Here is a 27,046-nt window from a genome sequence, read left to right as displayed (position 1 = left end):
CCCCTTCCTCAATAATATATAAAGAAAGATAGTATAACAAACTAGCTGATAGCCCAGGGTGTTTTCACTAAAATCTTTCACTGTCAGAAGATACTCCTAAGTGTGGACTATTTTTATAGGACGTTAATTCACGCGATTCAGTAGTAGCTTAGTAAATGTATTGATAGTAAGGGAGCCTAGACCCTGGATAAGTTTCCGCTACTCACTTATACAGAGCAATATACTATAGTCTAATACTCTCAGTGTTCCACTCAAGGTAACCCCCAAGTTTTTGGTTAAAGCTATATAGTGAACTATTCTACAGTCAATAGCTTGACAGCATCCCGCAGTAAGGAAAGCGATCAGTATGATATTGAATACTTTTAAAGCTTACTATTTCAACAGGATGACCCAGGAGAAGTTAGTCATGCAGATTGAGAAGCTGGAGAGGTTGACGAGAAGGTTTCCGGATAAGGAGCATTGGACGGGTTCGAAGAAGGCTATGGAGCAGGCGAGGCTGTAAGCAATTTGGGCTCATCTGTTCATTGCGCAGTGGTGATTATGAAAGCTGTGTATGCTTGTGAATTGAATGCCTAAGGATGTAGACGCGTTCCTGCGGAATCTGCAAGCGCACTCTCGTACAACGCTAACGTCATGCTTCCGTTTCCACCCTTTCAAGCTCGTCTTATTTACCCGAGGCATTACCTACTCCTTAGCCGTCGTCGGCATTTCTGGAACGGAACCATCAAAGTGAACCTTCATAGTAGTAGGGAAAGGGAACACGGAGTCCTGGGCCTCACGCATGTAGACATAGAATCTTGTGAAGGTGTTAGCCAAATCCCAAGCCAAAAGCAATCAGGGGCCACTCACCCTCCAGGACGCGGCAGTTTCTTCAATTCACCCTGCGGCCCGGGCGCTCTCCTTAAGCCAGGAAGCTTTCCGACGACACGCAACATAGCCGTCAGAGCGATCTGCGACATGCCTTTGCCCAGGCATGTATGGGGACCCATGCCGTAGTGGAGATAACTGTCCATGGGGCGGTCCAAATCAACGACGTCCGGGTTTGGGAAGACTGAGGCATCACGGGCAGCGTCGACGAAGCTGCAGAAGACATTGTCGCCCGGTTTGACGTGAATCTGCCTTCCGTATTCCTCAAACGTGTGTTCAACATTGGCATGTCGATACATACCGAATGTGCTGTTCAGGCGGATGCCTTCTTGCACATAATGGAGGAGTTTGTCGTCAGCCTCAGCAGTGTCTAACGCAGCCCATTTCTGGATGTCAGGGAGATGTTGATCACCAGGTCCGAGATAGAAGTCTAGCAACTGGGTGAACTTGTCCTGGTCAGCCTTTGTGCAATCCATGCGCTTGTGTACTTACTACTTGGCCCTGAATCGGGATCATGGCAGCCGCTGTCGGCAAGATCTGCGAGAATGCAAGCTCATGAGCCGACATACCAGTCTCGGTCAACGCGCGAATCATGTGGATGCCGTAGGCTGCCAATGGATTGTCGCTTTCGCGATAACTGTCGATGAGCTTGGAAGCAAAGCTCGTTCCGATTACAGTCTTGACATTCATTTCGATCAATCCGCCCAATGCCTGCGCGAGCTTGCGTGCTACTTTTCTTAGCGGATGTGATTTTGTTGGTTCGAAATCATGGAAGACGCTGGCGAAGATGACGGCCGCGGCCATCCAAAGCTCGTGCTCTGTGAAAACCCCTTTCGGGGTTTCAGCGGTCTTTAAGGGCAGGCTGAACATGTTTGCAGCAAAGTGCACGTGAGCTAAATTTCCAATGCTGGCTCAAGTCAGCACGACATCACAACTCAATGGCCATCTGAACTTACTCCCTTGTGATATCGACTTGATTGATGCCCGCAATCCTCACAGTCTTTTCGTGGAGCAGCCTAGTGGTGATGTACTCGTAAAAGTGCTTGACATGAATCTGCCACTTATCGCGATGCAACTGCATGTCCATCGTTTCACGCTGCTTTTTGTGGAAAGCAGTATCACCACCGAGGCAGAAACGTTCTCCGGCATTGCCTAAAACAGCTCCGAGGCCCTTGTTCACATGACCTTGAAGTCTTGATCATGTTCAAGCAGGTACTTTGAGTTCGCATATGAGGTGAGGAGAACACGATGAGTCCCAGTCACAGGTTTGTCGAAATTGTAATCATCAAAACGACCAAGATCTTTCATCACTCTCACATTTTCCTCTGGAACGGTGAATGGATAGTGGGCGTAGATACTGTCCGGATGGAAGTTGTTGGGGAATGCTCTGAGCATCAATTTGTAGAACACACAACCCTGATTGATGCTGATGTCTGAAGATGCCTCTTGAAAGCCCCAGTTGGTCAAGTTCTTGGCGTTATAGTCGACCGTGTAGAACCGGTCTCCCCTGATAAGGGCTATAGCGTCGGCCAGAATGGCACGAGCGAGCGTATGATTTGGGGCAATTCCGACTCCCGGGACCATCGGCGTCTTTGCCTCCTCGACCATGATGCCAGGATATAGCTCGACATAGTCAGGATGTTCGTACAAATTCCGTAGCTGTTGTGCCACCTCAGGATCAGAATTGATTTCTTCGAATGTCTCGCACTTCTTTAAGCCAAAGTGGGCTCGAAACTCATTTAGTGTGCACAAGTTCCAGGCACGAGCTTGTTTGATAGCTAGAGCAGAGATAGCGCGCATTACTTTAGGAGTGTTGCGGGCACCAAATGCACCTTTCACCATCAGCGTCGAATTCGTGTGAACGGTTGTACTTACCGGCCATCTGTTCGGCCCCACCAGTCATGATTTTCGCCAGCTCGTCGTCGTTGAATTTGCCATCGGCCCCGCGCTTGAGACCCGCAAAGGATCGCTCCATCGGATCACTGGGTAAATCATTGTCGAATGTCGACAGCCCAATCATCAGTTCCCGAAGGTCGACCTCCTCGGCTCTTTTGTGGAACAGCTGTTGATAAACCTTTTCGATCCAGACCTCATCAGCCTGCCCAATGACACTATGCCATCGGTAGCACAGTGCAAACTCGGCCGAGACTTGATTTCCAGTTGCTCCGTATCCATTTTCCCTGGTCAAGCCATCACGAGGATCCAACGTCCACGTCAGATTCGTTTTATTGAGGTTGAGAATTGTTCTCACGTAGTCCTTGAGAATTATATTGACCCACAGACCACATGTGACGAGACGGCCTGTCTGAAAAAGGTCATTGTCATACTTCTTCCACGCTTGATCGGCACTGGGGCCAGACAGTCGGTCGGAGGGTTTCGTAAAGCGTCCCTTTTCGTTGATCACAGCTAGCTGTTCGACAACGTAGTTATGGAATCTGTTGAACATGATCAATATCACACCCGCAGCCGGCGGGAAAGCAAGCAAGCGCTCTTCGGAGAAGCAATCCGGCTTGATTTTGCCGTCTTTGAAGAGCCTGATGTGGTCCTGTTCGGTTTGCGTATCACCGTATAGGTAGAGAGATCAACATAACTGGACGTTCTCGATATGCTGAAGTCGTTATGGTCCGTCTGGAAGCAGTCTTTGCTCGGTCAGCACATTCTAGAGTACGTCATTACATCGTTTGAGCGTACCGTGGATTACAAGAGAGGCAAATGCGAAAAACAACGATGACACTCCGCTGGGGTGTGGCGTGAATTCCTGACGAGCCATCAACGCATCGAAGAGAAGAAATGGATCGGGCGGCGCTCCAGGAGTCATAGTAATAGCTTCTACAGGTTATTTATTATCCATGGCTCGGAAAGGGACTCACGGTTGACAGATCGAGCATACGGCGTATAGGCGGCTCCCAGTTGAGGATACAGGTAGTTGTTGTTCGATCCATCTCCAGAGCGGTATTTGAACTTATCTCCTAGGAAAGAGAGTGGTGGATGCTCCAAGTCCGTCCAAAGAGTGTGGACAAACTTGTTAACAAGGGTTTCACGGGCCCTAGACTTTTCTGGCAGCGCGGCAGTCACCTAAAACATATAAATCGTGTGCGTAGGACTTGCTGACCGCTCCTATACGTACTTGTATGACCTTTTCCATGGTGTATTTTCGATCGTCCATAGGCTTGCCAGACGCTGCCGCCTCCAAGATTTGGGTAATGTCTTTGACCTCCTGCCATCCAATACTGCCCAGATCACCGAGCAGACCAGTGGGCTCCTCATGGCTAATGTACGATCCGTTCCCAGTCTGAGTGGGCAGCGGACGCTGGGCTGCATGTATTAGGCTGGCGAACTGCGAGAAAATCCCCTTGACAGCAGCAACGTCGTAATGACCTGACTCCGTATTGCTCGCAGCTATGTTTGCCGCCCCATTGACGTCGGCTTGATTGCTGGCACCGTTCATTTTGCCGTTGTGAATATTATCGCTCAGCGGTCGTCCAAGACGTAAAGTGAACACTCAAGAGACGTCTTGCAAGCTTGAACAGATGACAATGGACTTCTAGGAGGTCAATCCCTCAAGTGATAGCCATAGATAGCGAATCGACTGTAAGTCCGTCGCATATCGTTGAGGTGAGAGGCGGATTGCGCTCTCGAGAACCTTGGGAAATGCCCGACATTCGTGACATCGTTCCGGCATTCCAAGGTTTGAGCCTTCGGTGTGCCAGACCTACACCATTTGTACGCAGCTGAAAGCGTCGATGCCTTGCCTGACTTGGGACGATCGCGACTTCTGGACCGCGCCACACATGGATTGGGTGGAGGGAAACTGTCAATACGTACTCTGATGGCACGCGATTATTAGCTTGGACGCGCGGACATGCTCATTCCCGCCTCGTGGTCTACAGAAGTTAACTTTCACGTAGCGCAGGGTTCGCTAACCACAGGCGGCATGCATTAGCATATGGGGCTATTCAAATCAAAGCGCGAAAGCTATCTACTCAGTCATTCCGCCCCATGCTCGTTTCCTGACATTCACCTATTGTCAAACGTCTGTGCAGCCAGGACTGGAGGCCGAGGTCTAGGACCTGATAAACTCTGCGGTCCTCAACCGTTCAACATGTGTCTCCAATCACTTGTGGGTCGTTGACCACGGCCGCGCTGCCGAGAGGAGGCGATTAATTTATTAAAAAAGCCTCTTCGTGCAGGGACTTGGTCTAGGTGATTGTCCGTTGACTTTGCACTCCTGCCAACAGATGTTGAACTGCACAAGCGAGGTTCGGAATGGTAGGATCGACATGTCTAAAGTTGCGGAGTCCGCTTTTCTGCTGTCCTTCGGATATACTACTACTTCGACAGCTATAACAATCTTTGCAACCACATCAAGTGCTAGGTGGTCACTAGAGCCAGAATCGACCTGGACTCGTAAGCCTCAGCTCGAATATCAACACGAACACTCTTCTTGCAAACAATGATCATACACTGGTAGTGCAAGCGCAACCAGCCACTAAGAGAAAGAGACTCGAGGAATACGGCCGACAGTTTTGCCCCAAAACCCGTGTCCACGGATAGCGATTCAACTGAGATGCAACAAGCTACAAACTCAAGGGACATGTTGTAGCGATCACGGTGGGATCCAATTATTCGCCAACGTTGGCACGTAACACCTCGAACTGCACGAAGGGTGCTCATCGTCAACACGTCGATTCTATCAAACCGTCCCACCCACAAAGTCTAGAGCATCAGAAAAGAACGCCATCGCTATGAGATCCTCGCCCGCCAAGATACCTAGTAGATTCGCTGTGACATGAGCTCCTTCATACATCGTCCACCCAACACCGACAATGAACATCCAAAGACCCCTCAGATCTCTAGCGTCGTGAATCCTCTTTCCAGCAATCATGAAACACCTCAACCATCCTCCTCATCACTATTAGGCGGCTGCGGCGTCCCCTTAGGACTATTCAACCACTCAATATACCTCAACCGCCTCCTCACCTCCCTCTCCTTCAACTGCTTCTTAGTCATCTTCTTCTTCTTCTTGCCCTTGAAGTTCATCTCTGAATTATCCTCCGCACCCGACGCCGCCGGCGTGCCCTCATGACTCGCCATCGGACTCCCCGCCCTACTGACCTGCAAACTCCCACCCGCAGAGCTCACCGCACTCGACCCCGGCCTCGAGTCCTCAAACCTACTCAAATCAACAGCCAAATGCCCCCTATGATCCAGCCTCCCATCCTTAATATGCCACTGCTCCGGACACAACGCCCCGACAAACTCCTCATTATGACTAATCATAACCACCCCACCCCTAAACTCCCTCACCGCCGTCGCCAACCCGCCTAAACTATCCCGATCCAAAAAGTTCGTCGGCTCGTCCATCACCAACAAATGCGGATTATTCCACATCGCGCCCGCCAGCACAACTTTCACCTTCTGCCCACCGCTCAACCCGCCAATCTCGTTATGCGCGGCAATCTCAGGATCGAGACCAACATCCTCGAAATGCTTCGCGATGACCTTCGGCTCTAGAATGCGATACCCCAGGCCCTCACGGGAGGATTCATGGTCGTCGAATTCCTGCACGAGTTTCGCGAAGCCCCACTCTAGGAGTGTCTCGCGACTGACCTGGCTGTTGAATTTGGGGAGCATGTTGCGCCATTTGACTTCGTACTGGAATGTCTTCTTGTATTTCTGCCGGCCGATCAGGCTCTCGACTTGGCGCTCGCCTTTGCCGTCGCCGAGATCGAGCCATTTGTCCATTTGGGCGCGGTCCTCGGCGGTGAGGACGCGGGTTTGCTTCATCAGCACCTCGCGATCGTCGCCGTGTGCGTACCGCCAGAGAAGGTACTGGGTGGGTGTCTTCTCGGTGTGCATCTCGACGTGCTCGAGTGCGTGTTGTTTGATATATCCGATGCGCAGATTGGGGTGTTTCTCGACTTTGCCAGTATTGGGGATCGTCTCGCCGGTTAGGAGCTTGATGAGGGTGGACTTCCCGGCTCCGTTGGCGCCGATGATGGCGACGCGGGAGGAGAGGGAGAGCTGGCATGTGACATCTTGCAGGGAGGGTTTGGAGCCGCCGGGGTACGTGTAGCTGACGTCGGTCATGCGGATGATGGAGCGGGTGGTGGATTTGACGCCCGTGAGGATGCCAGGTGGGGGGAATTTAAATTGCACTTGGGCGGCGGAGAGAGTGTAGTATGTTTTCGCCTCGGGCTTGACTTTGACGAAGTCGGCGAGGTTGCCGGTATAGGTCTTGAGTTTCTTTTGTTCGTAGTGGATGATGTTTGTGCAGACGGCGTCGAGGAAGCCGGAGTCGTGGGAGACGATGAGGGAGGTGATTTCGCTGTGGGTGTTGAGGTAGTTCTCGAGCCATTTGACGTTGGCGACGTCGAGATGATTAGTTGGCTCGTCGAGCAGGAAGACGTCGGCGCGCATGAGCATGGCGCGGGCGAGAGCGAGCTTCATCTTCCAGCCACCGGATAGGGAGCCGACTTTGTGCGATTGGCGACCTTCAGGTCCGGATGTGAAGCCGACTTCTTCAAGGACGGAAGAGATGCGCTCTTGTCCTTCTTTGGCTATTTCGGGATCTTTGGAGACGTACTCGAGAATAGTGATGTCGGCGTCTTCGCCCTGATTGTGCTCGACGAAGCATGTTTTCAGGACATCTTGTGGTGGGAAACCTTCGAGCTTGCCATTGGCGATACTTCTCATCAGAGTCGACTTGCCGCAACCGTTCCGTCCGCAGAGACCGTAGCGATGACCTTTCAGAAGTCTGAGATTGGTGTGCGAAAGCAAGAGCATTCCACCATATCCGAGCGAGAAGTCGGCATTGACGACCTCAACTTCTGTGGGGTCATCAACGACCGGCGCTCCGTATTTCTTGTGATCCTCCTCGACGAAGTGTTGCTGTACGGCATTCGCCACGGCCGTCCGGAGATCATCTGGCAGGATATACCGCAGATAGGGCGCGATTCGATCTGGGATTCGATCGAAGACCCGAATGTTGACATCTTCCTTCACCAGATCGGACACATAAGTCTGTCCCAGCTTCCATAACGCAGCATCCTCCTTCTGAATGCCACCTTGCGCCCTCATCTTCAATTCGAGGACTTTCAGAACGTCCTCCATAGTCGTTCTTGAAAGCTGACCCTTCGTCTCTGCATCTGCGCCTTCACCCATAGCCTGCTTCATTACATCGACTGCCTGGTAGCCAACTCTCTGACTTCCGGCAACGACGCACCATTCTTGACTTTCTGTACACCAGGCATCAACTTCGGCAAGAACACCCGTGCCTCGATCGGATCATGCACCAGTCTGGTCAAGTTCTCAATGACGACCGTTGTTTGCCTCAACACCTCCTGCGGCGTGCTCGGTGTGTTCAAGGCCCTCTCCAGGTATGGCGTCAACATGGCGAGTACAGGGCTCGTAACCTCGGCCACAAATGTCGTCTGACTGAGCGCATGTACTGCCTTGTGTGTATTCTCTGGCTTTGGGTTCTTCATGACGTCCAACAGCAGCGCTATCCTGGGTGCCACATCGTCGTTCTGTAGGAGTGTTGTCAAGCTCGTCATGGCTTTGGTGGCAGCCTTCCCGACCTCAGCCTTCAGATCATGCATGCCGTTCTCGACGATAGGGATCAGCTCTTTCAGCATCAAACCCATGGACTCTCTCAGCACATCTTTGGCCTGCTCCTCCTCTTTGGTGCCGTCACCGATCTGGGCCCTGTCCGCCATCTTGCCGAGCAAATTGTACGCGCCAACCGTGCCCTGCCATTTGCCAGTTGACTTTGATAGGTAGCGCAGCAGTGCCGGCAGCAGTCCAACGACCATCGCCTCTGGAGACAAGTTCTTGAACAGCTCGTCCACAGCAAATTGCGCACTCTCCCGGACCGAGCCGCCCTTGTCCGCTAACCCATCGAGCACGACATTGAGCACTCCGCCATCCTTGACGAGGAAGATGACTTCGCTGAGAGGCTGCTCTCGAGGCATTCGCTCAAACAGCGCGCCGAGAATAAACATGGCGCTTTCCCGTTTGGCGCCATTTTTCTTGTCTGCTGCGGCCTTCTTCGTCTGATCTAGGATATCGTAGGTGAGGAGGCCTCGGGCGCCGACTGACTGGACGAGGAGGTTTGTCAAGGAGTACGAGGCATCGAGGGCTGTTTGAGCATTGTCGGTGTCTATGATGGTGCGAAGGAGTGAATCGATCTCTTCGTTCGTGGGAGGAATGCCCGAATGTGTCGATTTGGTGGGAACTGTGATGACAGACATGTTGCTGCGCTGTAGCGGAACGGCATGCGGCATGTCTTGATGGCGTTCCAGTTGAGCTCAAGGCTCGAGCGCGAGAGTGTTGAGGAACGCAGGATGCTGTCGAGAGCAAGCGAACGAATATGAAGAGAGAAGAGAAAAAGGTACTCTCCCTGGCCCCTCCTTCTGAGGAAAAGTTGGCCGCCCGCGAAATTTTTGAGAATTTGCGAGGAAACTATCGATAGCGACAGAACTGCGGAATAAGCAGCCGCTATGCCTAAGCCAGCCTAGGGAGGAACCGCCCGAAAGAAATCATGAACTCGCGCGGACTGAAATGCCCGTGCTGGCTCAGCAGTGAATGATTGGGAAAATATTCATGTCTATCCGCGTACTTGTGGTTTCTATGGTACGAACGTCGCTGTGCTATGGACATGTCGTTAATCGTGGCTCCGTGGGTATGCTCGGTATGCCTACATCACATCATGACTATCCCTTCGCGCGTCTACCTCTTCCTTTCCCACCCCATCTGAACTTGTTCTCGTCGTCACTCTCCTCATCCTCATCGTCCCTGATAGTAGTCACTGGCAACGTCTTCTGGCGCTTCTTCGGTGCCGGCGCAGCGGCGATCGATGCTGTCTTCCGCTTCGTCCCACGTGTCGACTGTGTACCTGACGCCGTGGCTTTCGTTGACTGTGTCTCTCTGGCGTCATCACCCCGTGTGCGTCTCGGGGAGTCGACATCGATCTCGTGGTCAAGGACCGAAGCAGCCTCCGCCTGAAGACGATCAAGCTCCGGGCTGACATGTTGCTCGTCCCCGTCCACGTTATCGACCGGCTGCTCCTCGTCATCGCTCACATTGATCGTCTGACCACTCCTGGCCTGACTTTGGCTGAGACTCTCCTGGGCTTTCCGCTTCTCTCGCTTCTTCTTCTGACGTCGCTCATGCTCCTTCTCCTCCTCGGTCTTCTCCCAATACCGCTCACCTAGGCCTCCAGTCTTGGCTTTGAGTGCCACGAGCGGAACGAACACTTTGCCTGCATGATTCGATTTGCGGACAAGACCTTTCTCCTGAGGTCGGAACTTCTTGAAGTTCTTCAAGCCGTTCCATCGCTCATCCCATCGTGGATCGTCCTCCGGGTTCATGCCACTTCGGACAATGCGCTTTCGGACCGGAAGCTCAATGTGCTCGACCACGGCTAGGTGGGTTGGACCTCTCTCTTCGGGATTGTACGTTGACTCCGGAGGTTCCTGGGATCCCTCACGCTCGGCGTTCTGTTCCTTTGCACGCTCACGCGCCATTCTTATGAGTTCGGCAGGATCTATCTCCTTCTTCTTGGTCGGCTTAGCCACTGCAACAGGTTCAGTCGTTGTCTGCAACGGCCGCCCTGTCCGCTCAGCCTCTTCCTCCCACTGACGGCGTTGACGTTTCATCGCGTTGGCCGCAGGAAGAAGTTCGTCCATCATGTCTCTCTCTGGACTTGGCTCTCGAACTCGCTTACGTGACGTTTGTTGAACAGGCTGAGAAGCTGGAATTGCCTCTGGTGCAGCATCTTCCGCTTCGGAATCGTCCACGATGGAGACTTGTGATCCTTCCTCGTCGTCTTCCTCTTCGTAGTCTTCCACATCATCAGCATTGAAATCATCATCGAATTTCTTCACTGCGACTGGCGGAAGATATCGTGATTTGCGAACTTGTGCTTCGAACGTGTCGGGTTGAGGGGCGGAGTCTTGAGATTGAGCCATACTTCCTGCAGTCGGCTGTTCTGGCTCTTGAGCTACGACTTGATCTGATGCAGGCTGACTGCGGCGTCGTGCAGCTGGTTGTTGTGCTACGGGCTGCGTGTCGAAATGAGCTGTTGAGGTTCTGCCGCTCCGGCTTTCACGTGTTGGAGGCTGCACAGGCGCTACACGCTTCACGTGATGGTTCGTCGGTGGAGGACTTTCACTTGAAAGCGGGTTCTGTGGTGATGGGGAGGGTGTGTTGCGGGTATGGCGTGCCTCAGCAGATCTCGAGCCATGCCCATTAGTCTGAACCTGTGTCTGACCTCTCCCAGCGGCGAACGACGGCGGAGGTGCTCGAATACCTTCAACGAATGACTCTTGCGGGATAGCTTGCCGCAGCTGAGCCGCGTTGTTGGACAGAATTGCATCAAGAAACTCGGACTGGTCAATCGCCCTCTGATCTAGCTTCAACGCTGCCTGATCGATTAGGTGGTTCGTCCAGTCAGCGTGAGGCTCGGCGCCCTTCCATCTAACCAGGATCGCTCCACCATCCGATCGTGCGTGAGAATTGCCAGACTTCTTCCCATCTGCGTTCTGCATGAACGTGACAAGATCATCAACCGTGCTCTGTCCATTGACGACTTTGAACCGAATCGCCTTGCCATGACCGGTGGTGATGACTGGCATGAGGGTCTCCAGTTGCTTCTCATCACCGAACACGAAGACGAAATGCTCAAAGACATGAGTTCTGGTCGGCTGAGGTCTGTACGCTTCATCAGGTTTGGTGGTAGGCTCTTTTGCGGGTGCGGGCAAATAGAGTATCTCGTTGGGCCAATTCTCCTCGAAGTCCTCCTCGAGCGGACACAGATTTTCATCCTGGCTCAACGTGTTGGGTGTAGCAGCCAGCTCCAGAGCCTCGACAAACGCATCAGTGACCACGTATTTACCCGTGATCAAGGCTTGCAGACCTTTCGCCGTGTTCCGCTTGGTAGCGACGACATGCGTTGTCTCGCCAGGAACGAAGTCAGTAACGGCCTTGATGCCCAATCTCCTCGCCTTTTCCTGCTTGACCGCCAACACACCAGCCTTGAGTTCCTTCTGGAGTAGATGATATGAAAGTGTGCATGGCACCCACTTGATCAGAAGCACCTCATCGCTGTTTCCTGGCTTCACAGTGTTGTCAGCTTGGGTCAGCTCCCTGCCTTTCATTTCGTCACTGCTCTTCAGCAGGATGTTGTTGACGGTGGTCCCACTCTTGGACGTTTGATCTATGACCACACATCTTGTACGCTCGTAGAGCCGAGTCTCTTCTCCATCCGCGGGCGCTGATACCTCGATGATGAAGTGTTTGCGAGATACTGTCTTGACATCGAGCGCGTAGGCCACATCATCTCTCTTGGTTCGACCGAACAAGTACGATTTGCCTGGCTTCAGCCAAATGCGTCGGCCCTGGAAGAAGTCGCCGCTGGACTCGAGGACCCACATGGTTGTGGCATGGTAGAGAGGCTGGAGCGGTGATGGATGGGAAAGGGATGTCGAGGGTAGATGAAGAGCGCAGCGACAGATGGAAGGCACGTTACTGGCAGAAGTTCGACGAAGCCATCACGAAATCGACACGTGAGGTAAAGTGCAGGCGCGTAGTCCCGTGATTTTAGGCGCCGCTTCTTTTCTTGGAGATGCCCCAAGCTTCGAGTTCGGAGGTGGAGGCGGCGCTAGGCGGCTATTCGGCGCCTAGAGTGCCTGGGATCTGCGACGTTGCTGCCTGTGACGTCGCCTGTTTCTCGCTCGTGTTTCGGACCCCTCGCTAGGGCCAGCTGCGGTGACCAACTCTTGGGACTTGAGCTCGGACGACAACCAGGTTCACTTCGTACTCTCCCGTTCTTTGTTGCTGTTACAATTCACACTACCGCTACACCAAGAGCCACCAGCACCACCGAGCACCTACATACAACCTCCCTCGCAAGCCACCAGCATGTCCGCCATTCCCGACTCCGAAACCACCAGCATTGGTGTCGACCAATCTCCCATCTCGCCTATCGAGCGACGCAACTCCCTCGAAAAGCACCTACAACACCGTCCTGACGCCCAGGACCTAAAGAATCGCCACATTCTGCTCGACTCATCCGCTGCACCGTACGTTGCCTTGCTCACGCGCTCGACGTCCCTGCTGACAAGTACCCCGCGGCACAGGTCTCTTCAAGCCAAACAAGTCGAACTCGAGCGAGCTCAAGCCACTGATAGTCTCAGGAAGCACCTCGAGAAGCGACCAGAGAAAGATGAGCTGATTGAGCGTACGCGGCCATCCCGACGACGAGGCAGCCACTGACAATGCGTACAGGAAACATCCTCCCCGAAAGCACTGCGGCGCCAGGAATTCAAGCGAGCCAGAAGAGTCTTGAGAAGCATATGAGGGCAGACAGCCTCGATCAAAAGCTACAGCGCCGCCCAACTGCCGACCAGCTCGTGAAGGAGGGCATTCTGGAAGAGAACGAGGTGCCCGTCCAGCCTCAGTGAGCAGATCACGCGATCAAAAGAGATGGAAAATGCTTTAGTAGCTTCATAGCCCAGCATTCGAATCGTCAGTCATTTCAGCGTCTACAAGCACCTTCAGTAGCTCTCCACCTCTTCTGGACCGTCCCTCCTCCCATCAGCAGCAGCGTCCGGTCTCCAGCCCTTCGGTCTCTCCTTGCCTCTTACCAACATACTGTACACACCATTCTCCACCTTCTCCACGCTCTGCCTGGTGACTGTCAACTTGTTGTCGAAAGACTTCAAGTCTCTGCTCCCCTTCACGTCCATACCCTCCAGAAAGCCTCTGATGGCCTGCATGTCCGCCAGTACGCCCATGCCGCCCTGTCCGCCGCCAGGCAGCTTCCCGTTCGTGGCCATGTACGTGATACACCACCGCATCATCTCGCCAGTCGTATCGAAGAGGCCCAACAGATAGTCCTCCTGCGTAAGTCGTATGCCTTCCGGTAATGCTGCAGCTGCTTCGGGATGTGTTGGAATTCGTTGTGTCTGCAAGTAAGCGTGGAACAGATAGGCTTCCATGAACTCCTGGATGCCGGGCGAAATGTTGTAGTGATAGCGGTGGGCGTTAATTCCTTCAAGGTCGGGCACGAAGGACTCAAGAATCTTTTTGATAGAAGCGTACATAGGGTCGATGACCTTCGTTATTGAGACATGCGTGGGCTGACCGATTTCGCGTGTGCTTTTGGCTGCTGTCAGCGAGGGATCGGATTTGAGTCGAGAAACTCACCGTTGCAAATTGAAGATTCTAATTCCTGTTGTCAATTCAAGACCAAGCAGAGCGAGCCAATCTACTCACATCTTCTTTGAAAGCCCTGTCACGTCCCTCGACGCCTTGTTGATTCGTTCTCGCCGATCATGGTGTTCGTCAAGTTCGGCTCTGAAGGTCTCAAACATCGGCATATACGGCGACGCTCTCGCCCCTCCGTTGGGTGCTGGATCCATGTCTTCCGACTTTCGCTTCACCCCAGCCATTAGAATACCGATCGCTCACTAATGCGCCTGTCGAGGTCGATCGTAACGAAAATCAAAACAACAAGCGACGAGAACTGGACATCATCACCGTCGTCAAATTTATAGGGTTCAAATTGTTCGGCAACCCTAGCAACGACGTTCTCCTTTCCTAAGATTTCATAGCTCAATTTCGACATTATTCTATGTGGTCAGCTTCTCAGTCGTTCGATCCAATCCCACGCCGCGACGGCACTTTGAATTACAGGCTGCATCAGACTCATCTGATGGAGAAGCGACGGATTCGCAGCAGTAATCGGTAGGGCAAACATGGCCATCCAAATCTTCAACTCCCCCACCACCGTCTTTGGCTTGGCATTCCTCCTCCGCCTTGGAATGCTCCTCTATGGCATCTACCAGGACTCAGTCTCGGCTTTCAAATACACCGACGTCGACTACTACGTCTTCACCGACGCCGCCGCTTACGTGGCCAAAGGCCAATCACCCTATCTCCGCGCCACCTACCGCTATACTCCACTCCTCTCCTGGATCCTCGTTCCCACAACCTACCGCCCGCTCTGGTTCCACAGCGGCAAAGCACTCTTCGCTCTCTCAGACCTCCTCGCCGGCTGGCTGCTCATGCGCCTCCTCCAACGCAACGGCTATTCCCGCTCCACTTCCCTCCGCTACGCCTCAGTCTGGCTCCTCAACCCCATGGTCGCGAACATCTCCACCCGCGGCTCCTCGGAAGGTCTCCTCTGCGCCCTGATCCTTCTCACCCTGTACCTCTTCACCACCAATCAGACCACCCTCTCCGGCATCCTCCTCGGCCTAAGCGTACACTTCAAAATCTACCCCTTCATCTACGCGCCAACCTTCCTCCTCGCTCTCCGCGGCCCACCCCTCCCCTCCGACGCGGGTATGCCGCAAATCTTCAACGCCATCATCTCCACACAACGCACAAATCTCGCACTCGCCGCACTGGGAACCTTCACCATCCTCAACCTGGTGATGTTCAACCTCTACGGTCCAGAATTCCTACAGCATACATTCCTACACCACCTCACGCGTCTGGACCATCGACATAATTTCTCCGTGTACAACACTTTACTCTACCTATCATCCTACACGCCCAGCGCGCTGTCAATCGAACGCCTCGCCTTTCTCCCACAACTCCTCCTCTCCGTCGTCCTGATCCCATTCAGCCTCGCCACCACAACCAACCCCACAACATCCCTCCCAGCGACCCTCCTCGCGCAAACCCTGGCGTTCGTCACGTTCAATAAAGTCGTCACATCGCAGTACTTCCTCTGGTATCTCGTCTTCCTCCCTCTCTACCTCCCACAGTCAACATTCATGCGTCATCCCAAGACCGTCGGACTGCCCGCACTGGGCGCATGGGTGGTGAGTCAAGCGGTGTGGTTGCAGCAGGGGTACGAGCTGGAGTTTTTGGGGAAGAGCACGTTCGTGCCGGGGCTGTGGGTTGCGGGGCTGGGGTTCTTTGCGGTTAATTGTTGGATTTTGGGGGTTGTCGTTGGGGATGTGGTCGGGAGCAAGGAAGACAAGGGAAAGAGGGAGGAGAAGGAGAAGAGAAAGATGGCAGAGAAAGTGGAATAGGGGGATTGCTCTCATGATACTTCTGTCTTTTGTGAAACAAAGCTGAAGTCCTCTAGGTGGCCTACATCCAATGTCAACCAGCTGCTCAATCAGACCCATCATGTGTCCAATTGCGAAACGGTAAGGCCGCGGTCCGCGTACATCGTAGCAACAGCCTCCTTCGACATCTCCACGGTTTCCACGCCAGAGATGACTTCAAGCAGCTTTGAGTTCTCCCTGCGATAATTTGTTACGGCTCCAGCTTGCTGGTTCTTTGACGAGCATCGCGATATGTAGCTGGGCCAGAAAGAAGCATTCCGAGACAGTAGATACAACAAAGCTTTGCAGTCGAGTGCTAATGGCGCGTCTTCATGCCGAATACGGGTACCACTCATGCATATGCTCATTTGCAACTGTTCGACTGATGGACACTCAAGTAGACCATCTCCAATGCTGCATGCGAATCCGAGGAAATGTCCACCACTACTAAATAGCAGGTGGCTTTTGATGTTGTGCTCTTTGAGACAGATGAGAACAGGGCTGGATGACAAGCCTCCTGCCGAGGTTGCGATGACCAGAGCGGAATCTCGAACGTTGTACCACTCTCCGCCAACGAATGCCGTGTTCATGTGAGCGGAGCAATTCCGACATTTGGGAAGTTTTGAAGCTGTCACCCGAACTTCGATGACGGTACGTTGTTGCAAACTTTGCAGTAGCGTGGGAATCTGGAGATCGAGTTGCTGGAATAAAATGTGGGCATCGCTGAACGGGTCCGAGGTACACCACTTCATGAAGTGCTCGAACAATTGATGCTTGTCCATCGTATAGTCGACATCAAACGCCTCGTCAGCCGGTCCCTGATCAACAAGACCCAGGAGACCAATGACACGATCTCGGATGTCGGAGCACTCGGTCCGACCAAAGATTCTTAGCACATCGGCCATGGAGTACGATACGATAGATGAGTAGCGTTGCCTAGCCAGAAGCGCGGCACGGCTACGACAAAATCCCGAAATGAGATCTTTCATGCCCGAATTCCACACGGACGGATTGTATCGCCAGGCCTTTGTAGGGTTGAATGCTCGGTAGACCTCTGAGAATAGCACACGGCTGTGCCCCGCCATGATGAAGACTTCCTTTGCAAGCAAGACTTCTTGGATGATCCAGGTGCGTCGAAAGTAAGGGTCATCAAACATGCCTACGACTTCGTCTCGGAGCTCGGTCAGTACGGCTTCATGAGTCCCCCATTTGGACACGATGGAGGCCTCCTCATCTGCAGTTCTCCGATGGGTGGAAATGCTGGACACAGCTTCGTCATCTGGCCTGTAGTACTTAAACAATGGAAAGGTTTTCAGTATTTGTTCATAATTCGATGTGACGTCTGGTCCGGGGTGGAAGCGACCAGGTGACAGATCTGAGCGTTCCGGCGATTGGTCCAGAGAAGGGTTCGTCCACAGTGACCAGTTCAATGATTTGTTGTTGAGCCAAATGGTGACGGAATCAGCCGAGCTGTATATGAGTCTCATCAGTCGGACCTGGTGATTGCGCTCCACTATACTCTTCTGATTGATACAAATTGCATCAATCCAGAAGGGGATGTCTTGCTCCGTGAACACAGTCCGCGCAGCATCCATAAAATGCCACAAATTCTTGGTGACAGCGAGCTTGCGGCCATTCACCAGAACTGTCCAGGGACTCTCTGCTGATCCCCACATGTACGAAAGGCATTGATATGGCTTGGCAGAGATAGTTGAGTGATGAAGGAAACATTGAATGAGGCCATCTCTCGAGAGTGTACTCGCGACTCTGAGCAAACGGATCGCCTGCGCTTCGTGGTCGAGGCTCGTGTAGGTAAAGTCTCGGAGTCGGCCACGGCGTCTTCGTCTCTTCCTGGGCACGGTAGGCATACGGCAAAATGATGGAGGAGAAAGGACATCTGGAAACGTTAAATGATGAATGATAAATATGCTTGGTCCGTGCTCGACGCATGGTCTAGAGATGTGTTTCGGGCAGTGTTATTCGGATCAGTCCAATCAGGAGCCTCGGGACTTTGGTGGACTTTTGGACCAAAACCAACGCACCACAGTAGTCGGGCGCTGATTGAAAACTTAGGTTTCGTAAGCGATGACTGCCGGCGCACACTTCTCTGCCGTAGCTACATCGACAAGCTCGACGCGTGTCGACACTGGACAGGGCGTACATTGTAGAAGGCACAAACCTCACAAGACCGTTCTCTTAATGGCGTACGTGCCCCCCCGGTGATCTTGAGGCCTGCAGACATCTACGAATACTCGGTCCTGCCACAAGATCTCGAGTGGTGGGCTCGTCATCCGCGGATATCCATGGGCGCGTTCTGAGGACTCCTGCAGCAGTCCGCAAAGAACAGACAGTTGTACTGGTTCGACGGGAAGGATCGACATTGTGCACCCGGGTCAGAGCACATGCTGGAGCAGGCGTCCAAGCTGTTATAAGTCGTAGAATTGCGTGTGTCCAGCGTGCAGAATTGGCCAGCCGTGCAATACGTACCATCAGGGCACACGGTGTACGGAGCGCCATCGCTGTAGCACTGCGAGCCTAGTGGACTCCCCGGTACAGGCGAAGCCAGTGGCGTTGGTGGGTTGTAAACTTCCGAGGGGTCGTCTCCTGAGCGGTCCCGATAACAGTCTGGTCTGGTGAAGCCGCATTCAGATTCGGACTGGTTGAAGTAGACGAGGCAGCCCAGGCAATCATATCGGCATACCTGATTACAGTTCGTCGCGTTATTCGCATAATCAGGACTCGAGAAGGTGGTGAGACCCGTACACTGATTGCTGTTGAGATCCGAACCTGGGAATGGATAGAATATCCTGGAGTCCCTTCCTACGGTGCAACCTGGATGATTCGATGGTCTCGCCGAAGGTCCACTGGTCGAGGAAGTGACCACAGAGGTTGCTGTTGATGTCAAATAGCTAATCCCTGCATCACCGCTGGACGACGTCGCGGTGATAGATGGCTGCACATCAGATGAGCCGGCTGAGGAAGTGCCGGTGGTGAGATAGCTGCTCCCCGGATATTCGCTAGTGGCTATCGTGGTGGTGGTAGTTCGGAAGCTAGATGAAGCATCTGCGCTAGGATAACTGCTCCCTGGATTTTCATTGGTTGCTGTCGTGAGGCTGTTTGTCTGGATGTAGGGTGCAGTAGTTGAAAGAGGATGGCTGGCTGATACTCCGCTGGTTGTTATCGAGATGGTGGTCGTCCGTACATCAGGCGAGACGACTGCAGTGAGCGAGCTGACACTCGTTGAAGGTGTAGTCGTGTTGGAAGCGCTGGCAGCGTTGCAGATGAGTGTCGTCAGACTTGACCAGATCTCAACATCAGATGGCGCCCGGTCGATGGTGACCACATTTCCATCTCCGAAAGGCGTGATGACGGCCGGGCGAAGCACTTGGCTGAAGTAGTAGATTGGTTGCAGCTCAAGCGTACATGCCGTCAGGCTGGGGCACTGACCGTTGCTGACCATACTGACAGCTTGTTTGACAGGACTTTGACGTTTCGTAAGCCTGTCGTGTCCGGTACGATGGGCGTTGGCTTTTGTAGGCGGTGGTCGGTATGGCTGGGTTGGCGTGCAACGGTTGGAATGCGGAACTTATTGCCGACATAGCCTCGCCGAACATTTTTGCCGTCGTTGCAAAGCCTTGGCTCCCAAAACAAGAGTATTTCAGCATGTAGGCCATTCCGGAGGGTGAGGATGAACTGTGTCAGTGACTGTGAGTCTGTTTCGCCGCAACAGCTGCTGTACTGTACGGTCCGGTCCCCGAAGAGTCGGATGGACATCGGCCGCACAATGCCCATCTCGTTCGGCGTGGGTTGAGAGCAAGGTGGCCTCTAGGGCCACGCTCGCACGTCAAGTCCAACAAAACGACAGAGGAGAGCTTGTGTTTTCGAACTTACAATATGCTACCCGCCCATATGGCTATCAGCGACCGTCGCTTTGGGCAGAGCTCAACGTCGCCCAAGCGATGAAGTCACGGATGACCAAAGCACTCAACGATGCGAGTCCGGTGGACAGGTGGACGCCAGAGCATCGACATGAGCACTGCTAGCGGCAGACGGCAGTCGCGAAACAGTCGCAAATGGCAGGAGTGCCCATGGACGACGAAAGTCCCCATTCAACATCACGGCACGCGCCGAAAAACCTTGGCATGCCCGACGGCTTGCCGCCTGCCCTCGCCGCGCTCTTCGAACCACCACTCAACGCTTTCCCTTCTTCCTATCTCCTCGCCAATATCATCCCATGATGTAGTCCATCACTTCACCACCCGAGCCCATGTCAGCACCGCGAAACACGCCCAATGCACCGATCAATGTGCCATCTCACTCGTCCTCACCCTCGAAATCGTCCCTCCGGCGAGTTTCCGGCGGTGCCCAACAGCGCAGCCTTCTGCCGAGTCCGCATTTCGATGAGCCGGTGATCAGCGCGAGCCACGATCGCAGCCCAGAGCGGGAAGATGCGATTGAAGAAGATAGTCGGTATGGCGCGGAGGAAGCAACACAGCAACGTGCCACGCCTTTCCAGCCGTTCTTCACGTTGATAGAGGACACTTCTACACGAGAGCATTTTCATCCGACCGTGCACTATATTTTTGCGGACGACGAGGCGGATATCGTCACCGAAGCAGCATTGCGTAGTCTGGACACGAACAGGCCTCGTGACAGCGAGGATTCTGCAACTGCTTCCGCCGCATCACAGCCCACAGCACAACGCCCGGCTCGTGAGGAAGATGAAGCACGACCATACTTCCCAGCAGCCCGGTCAGATGTGAAAGAGCACTACATCGTCCTCGATGTGCAGCCTGTTGCGCAGGCTCCGGTATCATCACCACAGCTCGGCCCCGCCGAGGCCAGCACATCGGCATCCGCGTCTGCCAATGTCTCCAACAATTCCTCGACCAACCCGCTCTCACCACCGCCCTACGAAGTCGCCAACGCCTACAGTACTTCAGCCGATTGGCAAGTCCTCCGCAGTAGCATCTCACAGGCTCCCACGCTAGGCGAAAATACTGCTGCAGAGGAAGGTTTGATGCTGCGGATTGAGGGGCGTGGGAATACGCCGACTGAGTCAGCACCCGGTGCGGTGGAGAGTATTGAGGAGATGATTGAGAGGTTCGAACGGGGTTTGGAAGACGTGCGGCTGGTGCTCGAAGCAGGAAGTCGGGAGACAGCAGTGGCCGATGAACGGGACAGCTGAAGGAAGGCAAGGAGCGGCGAGGATACGAGATCATGACTTGCATGCATTCTTGCGATCTGGCGTTGACTGGGTCTCGACCATTTATTCTAGGTCATCTAGGCATAGAGTCGTAATTTCGAGGGCAATGCAAGCCCCTACCACGGATCGCCCGCGCATGTTGTGGCCATCGTGAAGTCGTAGCCCGCTGTAAAGAATGCTGTAGCATGATGCTGTAGCATGCATGGACGCCCAATAACGCCTCGCTTAGACAATTTCCGTTTTCGTGTCCTCTACTTGTGTGCCAGGGCCATTCATCTCGTCCGCGTCTCCCTCCCCGTCCCCGCTCCCTGCCCACCAGCACCCTCCTCAGCCCCATCTTCACCCTCATCCACAACCTCCTCCTCAATGGTCACCACCTCCAACACCTCCTCCACAACCTCTTCCCCCTCCCCACCACCACCCTCCTCAACCCCATTCCCACCCAAACCCCCCGGCATCCCACCCCGCCGCGCACTCTCATTCTCCTCTTTCCGCCACTCAAACTTCCGCCTACACATCGGACACAATCCCCGACTGCTCTCTTGTTGGACCCACATGATCAGGCAATGCATGTGGAAGGAGTGCTGGCATTTGCCGATCAGGAGCGGGCAGGGGTCGCCTGGTTGGCGGCAGGTTGGGCATGTTCCGTCGAACTGCCGCCAAAGTGTTAGTGAGGAAGGAGGTGAGGAAGGGGGGAGTGATGGGAAGGGAAAGGGTAGGATGGCTTACGGCGACTCGACATATGCCGCAGAGGTCGTCGGCGTCTGGGGTGGGGAGTTGCCAGGACCAGGTTGCGATTAGGTTTGTGCTGAGAAGTGAGACTTTCATTATGGCGGAGGGATGTGTCGCAGGAGGGACGTAGTCTGTTGACCGAGGGGTCGTAGCTTCCGCTGGCGGGTGAAAAAGGGTGGGGATCAATCGTGGCTCTGATCTGCTGGTGAGCGGCAGGGTGTGTGGGCAGAGTAGCGATGTGCTGGGTCGCGCTCAAATTGATGTAGGTTTTCAAGCATGCGATATGTCGGCAGTCGTAAGGATGATGGCAGAGGCTGTCTTCGCAAGAGACACTGATTGCGTGTCGGCAGACTGAGGTCAAATCTTGCGTGGCTGATCTGTTTGCCTCGTTGATGCCAAGCTTCCGGTCTGGATGGTTCGTCAATTGCCACTGTATGGCCTGCTCCTGCGCTTGTGCTTGCAGACCGACGCGGGATGAATAAGTGAGAATATCTCTATCTGTCCGATCGGGCGCCGAAGAGTTGAGGTGAAGGTTGGCGAATGAGTTGTAACAGACGCGGCGCCTCGTCTTCGCCTTGATGTTTACGCGTTGGTCCGGCCGGCAAAACCTCGCCTCCGGGCATCCCACATGTCAGTGCCGTGGCCTGTGGAAGCTTCACCCCCACCAGATAGTCGATCGCGAGCTTGCTCATTTTCTGCCGTCATAGGTCGTCGACAGATACGACAGTCTTGTCATTGTTGATTCATCTCAAAGCATTGCGGAACTGACCCACGACCGCTCCCTCACGGTCCAGCTTACGAGATGCCAGTGCGGTAAACCGGTCTCACCCACAGAAGAGCTTCGGAAAGCTTCTCCAACGCATCGAGTCCGAGGAAGTCTGTGACCCGCCGGGACAGAGGCCGGTCTCACGGCTCCTCACAATGGCTTTGGCTGCTCTATGCCGTCCTACACTCCTACATCGCACGCCTCTCCCGTCAATACACCGCTTCACACACACCAGAATGCAGTCAAGCCTGTTCAAAAGCTACATCGTCTCGCCCGCTGAGGTGAGCGAGGCACTCAAGCAGAATGCACCCTCAAACATAAGCACTGCTCCACGAGTCGTTCCTATCTGTGCCGCATGGTTCATGCCCAATGATCCACAAGGTCGAAAAGGAATAGATGTGTTCAAGCAGAAGCGGATACCAAAAGCCCGCTTCTTCGATATCGACGCTATCAAGGACGAAGAGTCACCATACCCTCACATGCTGCCAACCTGCGACGGCTTTGCGGAAGCGATGTCGAATATGGGCCTACGAAAGGACGATGAGCTAGTGGTGTACGACACTGAAGAGCTGGGACTGTTCTCTGCACCTCGAGTAGCCTGGACACTGCGGTATATGGGCATCCTGGTGGAGTGCATATCCTGGACAACTTCAAAGAGTGGGTGAAGGAAGGCTACCCGGTCGAGGAGGGTCCACCAGAAGTGCCCAACATCACCAAGTACCCCACGCCGAGCTACAATACCGACATGGTGGTCAAGTTTGCTGAGATGAAGACCATTGGCTACGACTATGGCAAGGAAGGAGCAGAGGACATTCAGATCCTGGATGCACGGCCTACGGCGCGATGGGAAGGCACGGCACCGGAGCCGAGGGAGAGCTTGAAGAGCGGGCATATGCCTGGCAGCACGAGTCTACCATTCCAACTACTGTTGGATCCGGAAACGAAGAAGATGCTGCCAAAGGAGGAGTTGAGGAAGGTGTTTGAGAGTAAAGGATTGACTCCAGACAAGCAGCTGATTGCGACTTGTGGGAGTGGTGTCACTGCAGCGATCATCGAGGCGGCATTGAAGACGGCGGAGTATGGCCAGCCGGATGATCGGAGGTTGTATGATGGGAGTTGGACGTGAGTTGGCCTGTTCTTCTACGGTGTATGATTGAATGCTAACGATTAGGCAGTGAATGGCTTCCAGAGTGTCGCCGACGTCAGGATTGATCAAGACTGGGACAGCGTCTCCCACTGGCGGTGAGAAGTAAGGTCGCGATCATCGCAGTGTTTGTTCAAGATGGCATTTATCGAGATCTTAGCATGTCCTCGGATCTGTGGTCAGTGTGGAGTTGACGAACTGGTGGGCAATTTCGTGGGCGTTTCTTTAGCATTTTCGATGGCGATGAAGCGACGGCGCAATGGGAGTCTATCGAGTCGGCAATCGTAATGAGCGTAGCATGTCTCAGTGTAGAAAGTCGCATGCCTTGATATTGGTCCAGCAAAGAAAGATGTAGGAAAGCACGATGTTGAGCGTTCCTGTCGGATCTTGTCTCTCCTTGATGGAGTCAACCCCGCCACCTCAGCTCGCACCAACGTCCGCATCATCCACAATCCCTGCGCTCAGTCATTCTTCGCTTCCTTTACAGTACCACAGAAATACATATCCAAGTCCAGACTATCTCTGACCTCTCCTGCAGTGGAATGACCACCCACTGTGACTATCATTCACTGCGCAGCCAGCAAGTCGCCGCTGCATATCCATAACAATGCACTATTCTCTGCCATCTTCACCAGTCGACAGAAGTAGGTCGTCACCTATAGCAACCACACTTCACTTGTCACACAACCAGGCGCATTATAACTGACTCCGTTTACAGATACGGTGGCATTTTGCTACTTTACCACTACGCCGTCCACATGAAAACGTGAAGGCATCACACAATTCCCACCACCATGGCTTCCGCAGCCACCAAAACAGTTCAGTGCATTGTCGATGACACTGCGCTCACCGCCAATATATCTGAAATTGAAACATGGGTCGTTCGAGGCAGCATCGCGCTTGTCGTGCCCCTCCACAGTATGTCGCGTCCGCAATAAACAGACTTCACTGACCGCGCAGCCATCAATCGACTGCATCTACTCAGAAAGGACACCTCACAAATCGGTCAGAATGCCCGTCGCTCCATCAAATTCCTCGATAAGATGACCGGCCGAAACATCACCGTGCAGGAGTCCATCGAACAATATGCGACCTGGCAGGAAGTTGAAGCGCACTACAAGGAGGACGATGGCAAGGAAAAGGACGTTGAGACCAAGCAGTCTACAGATACTGCCACGAAGCGCACGTCAGGCGGCAATGCCTTGTCGCAGATGCTGCTCGACAAGCTCAACTTTGCGCCTACCAATACCTCGCCCAAGTCAACTCCTCCCACGTCGCCCATTTCGTCCGGCCCCCAAAGCTCCAAGACTAGTCCAGAGGTCAAAAATGCGAACATTGCGGTCAGTGACAAGAGTCCCGTTCCGCCCGCCCTGAAGTCGCTCCTGAACTCGGTCGTCTGGTACGTCCACGAGAAGGACAACAACGGAGCCGAGGTCTTCTTTCTCACCAACTCTGCCGATATTCAGCATCTTGCTCGCGACTTTGATGTGCCGACTCGAACCATCCACCAGATGCGAGATACACTCGGTGCCGAGATCACAAGTCCTGCCACGACTGAGCAGCCAAGCGACTCTGATCCCAAATCTGAGAAGAAGACTCTTTTCAGCTACGATGACGAGCTGTCTGAGGAGGAAGAGGAAGTCGTCTTCAAGCCACGAGGTCGAGGAGCTACCAAGACCAGTACTGGCCGTGGAAGCATGCGACACAAGCCGACTGGCCGCTCTCCCCGAAACTCATTCAGTACTCCCGTCACCCCACAAACACCAGCCAACGCCAACGGCACACCGGCTCAGAACAAGCCCAAGATCCCAATTGAAGAGATTGATCCCGACTCATTCGATCGAGGTAGTTTCGGCCGCGGATCAGGCCAGCTCGCTAACGTTGGCAATCATGTCGGCAACTACATGGGCTCCGGAAACCACTTCAATCCTCCGAACGGTCCGAGAGGTGGCAACTCTCCACGAGCCAACTTCGCCAGCCCCGCCAGAGGCAATCATATCGGTCGCGGTACTCCACGTGGCCGAGGCTTGAATGGCACACCAAACACACGAGGTCGTGGCAGACTCTTCGTTCCTTAGTCGGTCGAACGTTCTGTCGGTCCGTGTGATCGCAGCAAGACCATACCTCACAAGATTTCAGTCTTTAGCAGAAAGGATCTGATGATTCACAATCCTTCAAAAGGTGAAAGCACCACGGTGGATGACTTCTTAGTCTCGACGAGATCGATCAGACGTGAAAGCTCTGGGGCAAGGACGGATCCAAAGGGTGGAGTGGAACTGGTGACTTGTACTGGGGACGGCGGCGAGGAAGTACAGGTTGCAATTCCTGACTTCGACACGAGGACGACCGGCGAGTGATCAAGAGTCCTCCGGCATCTTCTTGCGAGCTGTTCTCTCCTCCGACCAGCTCTTCAGCACAATCATCATCACGATATCGGTGCATTACCGTATCTCAGCCGCATCGTTACCGACAGACCTCACAGCTGGCGTGGCATTCGTTCGGCACGGCCGGTTTGAACCAGATGCGAGCAATATGGACGACATATCGCATTTCAATTCTTTGCAGGACAGCCTCGTCATGTCGTAACAGATCATGCGCCGGCTCTGCGTTATCATTTGACCGAAGACATTTCTCGACACGCGGTGGCGAAAGATTTATGGTGCGACACATGGAGCACGGCTTGAACCTCGTTCTACGAAGGAATCAGGTGCTCGCTCGCTTTGGCACACGTTGGGAGGATTCTGAGCAGGACATGATTGGTGGCGAGCATGAGAGGAGTGTTGCTCAGAACACAAGCGCTGCTCGTCTATCTCGAGCATCACATTCATTCATTCAGGTCGCAACAACGGCTATCTACGAGACAGAGAAATCCACATTCATTTCACACTGTATTCCTCAATTGCTTTCTCGAAAGCACCGTAGTTACAGGCTAATCAAGAGGAAAGCACGACCGGGATTGGTATTCTCCAGAAACGAGGCAATTAGGCTGCCACCTTCCCAGGTTTATATTGCGCTGTCATGCAGTTCCTTTCTCGGTTCCGCGAGTCTCCTTCAGTACCTCGTGCATTTTCATAAAATGCGAGCAGGCGTTGGGCCCAAGGGCAACCAAAGCTGCACATCCGAGATCATTGCGATGTCCTACATGGCGATCGTACGTCAGATCGAAAAGTGCAAAACACACACTTCTCCGCGGAGTTTTTTCTCAAGTTTTCAAAGGCAAGACTTCTGCTCGTCCAACCCATCGAATCCATCCGCCGTTCCATCCA

The 27,046-nt window shown here is 53.7% G+C and overlaps 12 protein-coding genes across 12 annotated transcripts; 4 read left to right on the top strand and 8 right to left on the bottom strand.

Annotated features, from left to right (window-relative positions):
* Positions 1-684: 684 nt before the first annotated feature.
* Positions 685-1,954, bottom strand: AB675_3552 (Linoleate 10R-lipoxygenase; the record flags this gene model as incomplete). The annotated part of the gene is made up of 4 exons (XM_018143612.1): positions 685-796; positions 850-1,313; positions 1,360-1,774; positions 1,824-1,954. The coding sequence occupies 4 exons, from the start codon at positions 1,952-1,954 to the stop codon at positions 685-687; spliced, it is 1,122 nt and encodes a 373-aa protein (XP_017999524.1).
* An 89-nt stretch (positions 1,955-2,043) lies between these two features.
* AB675_3551 (Linoleate 10R-lipoxygenase) lies at positions 2,044-4,315 on the bottom strand (the record flags this gene model as incomplete). The annotated part of the gene is made up of 6 exons (XM_018143611.1): positions 2,044-2,699; positions 2,743-3,412; positions 3,433-3,506; positions 3,559-3,672; positions 3,738-3,942; positions 3,995-4,315. The coding sequence occupies 6 exons, from the start codon at positions 4,313-4,315 to the stop codon at positions 2,044-2,046; spliced, it is 2,040 nt and encodes a 679-aa protein (XP_017999808.1).
* A 1,445-nt stretch (positions 4,316-5,760) lies between these two features.
* AB675_3550 ([NU+] prion formation protein 1) lies at positions 5,761-9,119 on the bottom strand (the record flags this gene model as incomplete). Its single annotated transcript, XM_018143610.1, has 2 exons — positions 5,761-8,051; positions 8,093-9,119. The coding sequence occupies 2 exons, from the start codon at positions 9,117-9,119 to the stop codon at positions 5,761-5,763; spliced, it is 3,318 nt and encodes a 1,105-aa protein (XP_017999609.1).
* Positions 9,120-9,581: 462 nt separating this feature from the next.
* On the bottom strand, positions 9,582-12,302 carry AB675_3549 (uncharacterized protein; the record flags this gene model as incomplete). Its single annotated transcript, XM_018143608.1, has 1 exon — positions 9,582-12,302. The coding sequence occupies one exon, from the start codon at positions 12,300-12,302 to the stop codon at positions 9,582-9,584; it is 2,721 nt and encodes a 906-aa protein (XP_017999638.1).
* Positions 12,303-12,789: 487 nt separating this feature from the next.
* On the top strand, positions 12,790-13,331 carry AB675_3548 (uncharacterized protein; the record flags this gene model as incomplete). Its single annotated transcript, XM_018143607.1, has 3 exons — positions 12,790-12,950; positions 13,008-13,108; positions 13,156-13,331. 3 exons carry the CDS (start codon positions 12,790-12,792, stop codon positions 13,329-13,331), a joined length of 438 nt encoding a protein of 145 aa, XP_017999683.1.
* A 93-nt stretch (positions 13,332-13,424) lies between these two features.
* AB675_3547 (Translin-associated protein X) lies at positions 13,425-14,321 on the bottom strand (the record flags this gene model as incomplete). Its single annotated transcript, XM_018143606.1, has 3 exons — positions 13,425-14,028; positions 14,077-14,094; positions 14,146-14,321. 3 exons carry the CDS (start codon positions 14,319-14,321, stop codon positions 13,425-13,427), a joined length of 798 nt encoding a protein of 265 aa, XP_017999555.1.
* A 306-nt stretch (positions 14,322-14,627) lies between these two features.
* Positions 14,628-15,914, top strand: AB675_3546 (GPI mannosyltransferase 1; the record flags this gene model as incomplete). The annotated part of the gene is made up of 1 exon (XM_018143605.1): positions 14,628-15,914. The coding sequence occupies one exon, from the start codon at positions 14,628-14,630 to the stop codon at positions 15,912-15,914; it is 1,287 nt and encodes a 428-aa protein (XP_017999602.1).
* Positions 15,915-16,012: 98 nt separating this feature from the next.
* On the bottom strand, positions 16,013-17,608 carry AB675_3545 (uncharacterized protein; the record flags this gene model as incomplete). The annotated part of the gene is made up of 1 exon (XM_018143604.1): positions 16,013-17,608. The coding sequence occupies one exon, from the start codon at positions 17,606-17,608 to the stop codon at positions 16,013-16,015; it is 1,596 nt and encodes a 531-aa protein (XP_017999803.1).
* Positions 17,609-18,219: 611 nt separating this feature from the next.
* On the bottom strand, positions 18,220-19,392 carry AB675_3544 (uncharacterized protein; the record flags this gene model as incomplete). Its single annotated transcript, XM_018143603.1, has 1 exon — positions 18,220-19,392. One exon carries the CDS (start codon positions 19,390-19,392, stop codon positions 18,220-18,222), a length of 1,173 nt encoding a protein of 390 aa, XP_017999518.1.
* An 807-nt stretch (positions 19,393-20,199) lies between these two features.
* AB675_3543 (uncharacterized protein) lies at positions 20,200-21,120 on the top strand (the record flags this gene model as incomplete). Its single annotated transcript, XM_018143602.1, has 1 exon — positions 20,200-21,120. The coding sequence occupies one exon, from the start codon at positions 20,200-20,202 to the stop codon at positions 21,118-21,120; it is 921 nt and encodes a 306-aa protein (XP_017999725.1).
* Positions 21,121-21,410: 290 nt separating this feature from the next.
* Positions 21,411-21,966, bottom strand: AB675_3542 (Anaphase-promoting complex subunit 11; the record flags this gene model as incomplete). The annotated part of the gene is made up of 2 exons (XM_018143601.1): positions 21,411-21,791; positions 21,868-21,966. 2 exons carry the CDS (start codon positions 21,964-21,966, stop codon positions 21,411-21,413), a joined length of 480 nt encoding a protein of 159 aa, XP_017999770.1.
* A 2,608-nt stretch (positions 21,967-24,574) lies between these two features.
* Positions 24,575-25,858, top strand: AB675_3540 (uncharacterized protein; the record flags this gene model as incomplete). Its single annotated transcript, XM_018143600.1, has 2 exons — positions 24,575-24,698; positions 24,741-25,858. 2 exons carry the CDS (start codon positions 24,575-24,577, stop codon positions 25,856-25,858), a joined length of 1,242 nt encoding a protein of 413 aa, XP_017999688.1.
* Positions 25,859-27,046: the final 1,188 nt, after the last annotated feature.

This window comes from Cyphellophora attinorum (assembly GCF_001299255.1).
Source record: "Cyphellophora attinorum strain CBS 131958 chromosome Unknown Contig14, whole genome shotgun sequence".
Classification (NCBI taxonomy): Eukaryota; Fungi; Ascomycota; class Eurotiomycetes; order Chaetothyriales; family Cyphellophoraceae; genus Cyphellophora; species Cyphellophora attinorum.
The sequence above is the reverse complement of the archived record's forward strand: the minus strand, read 5'-3'. Positions and strand labels throughout refer to the sequence as shown.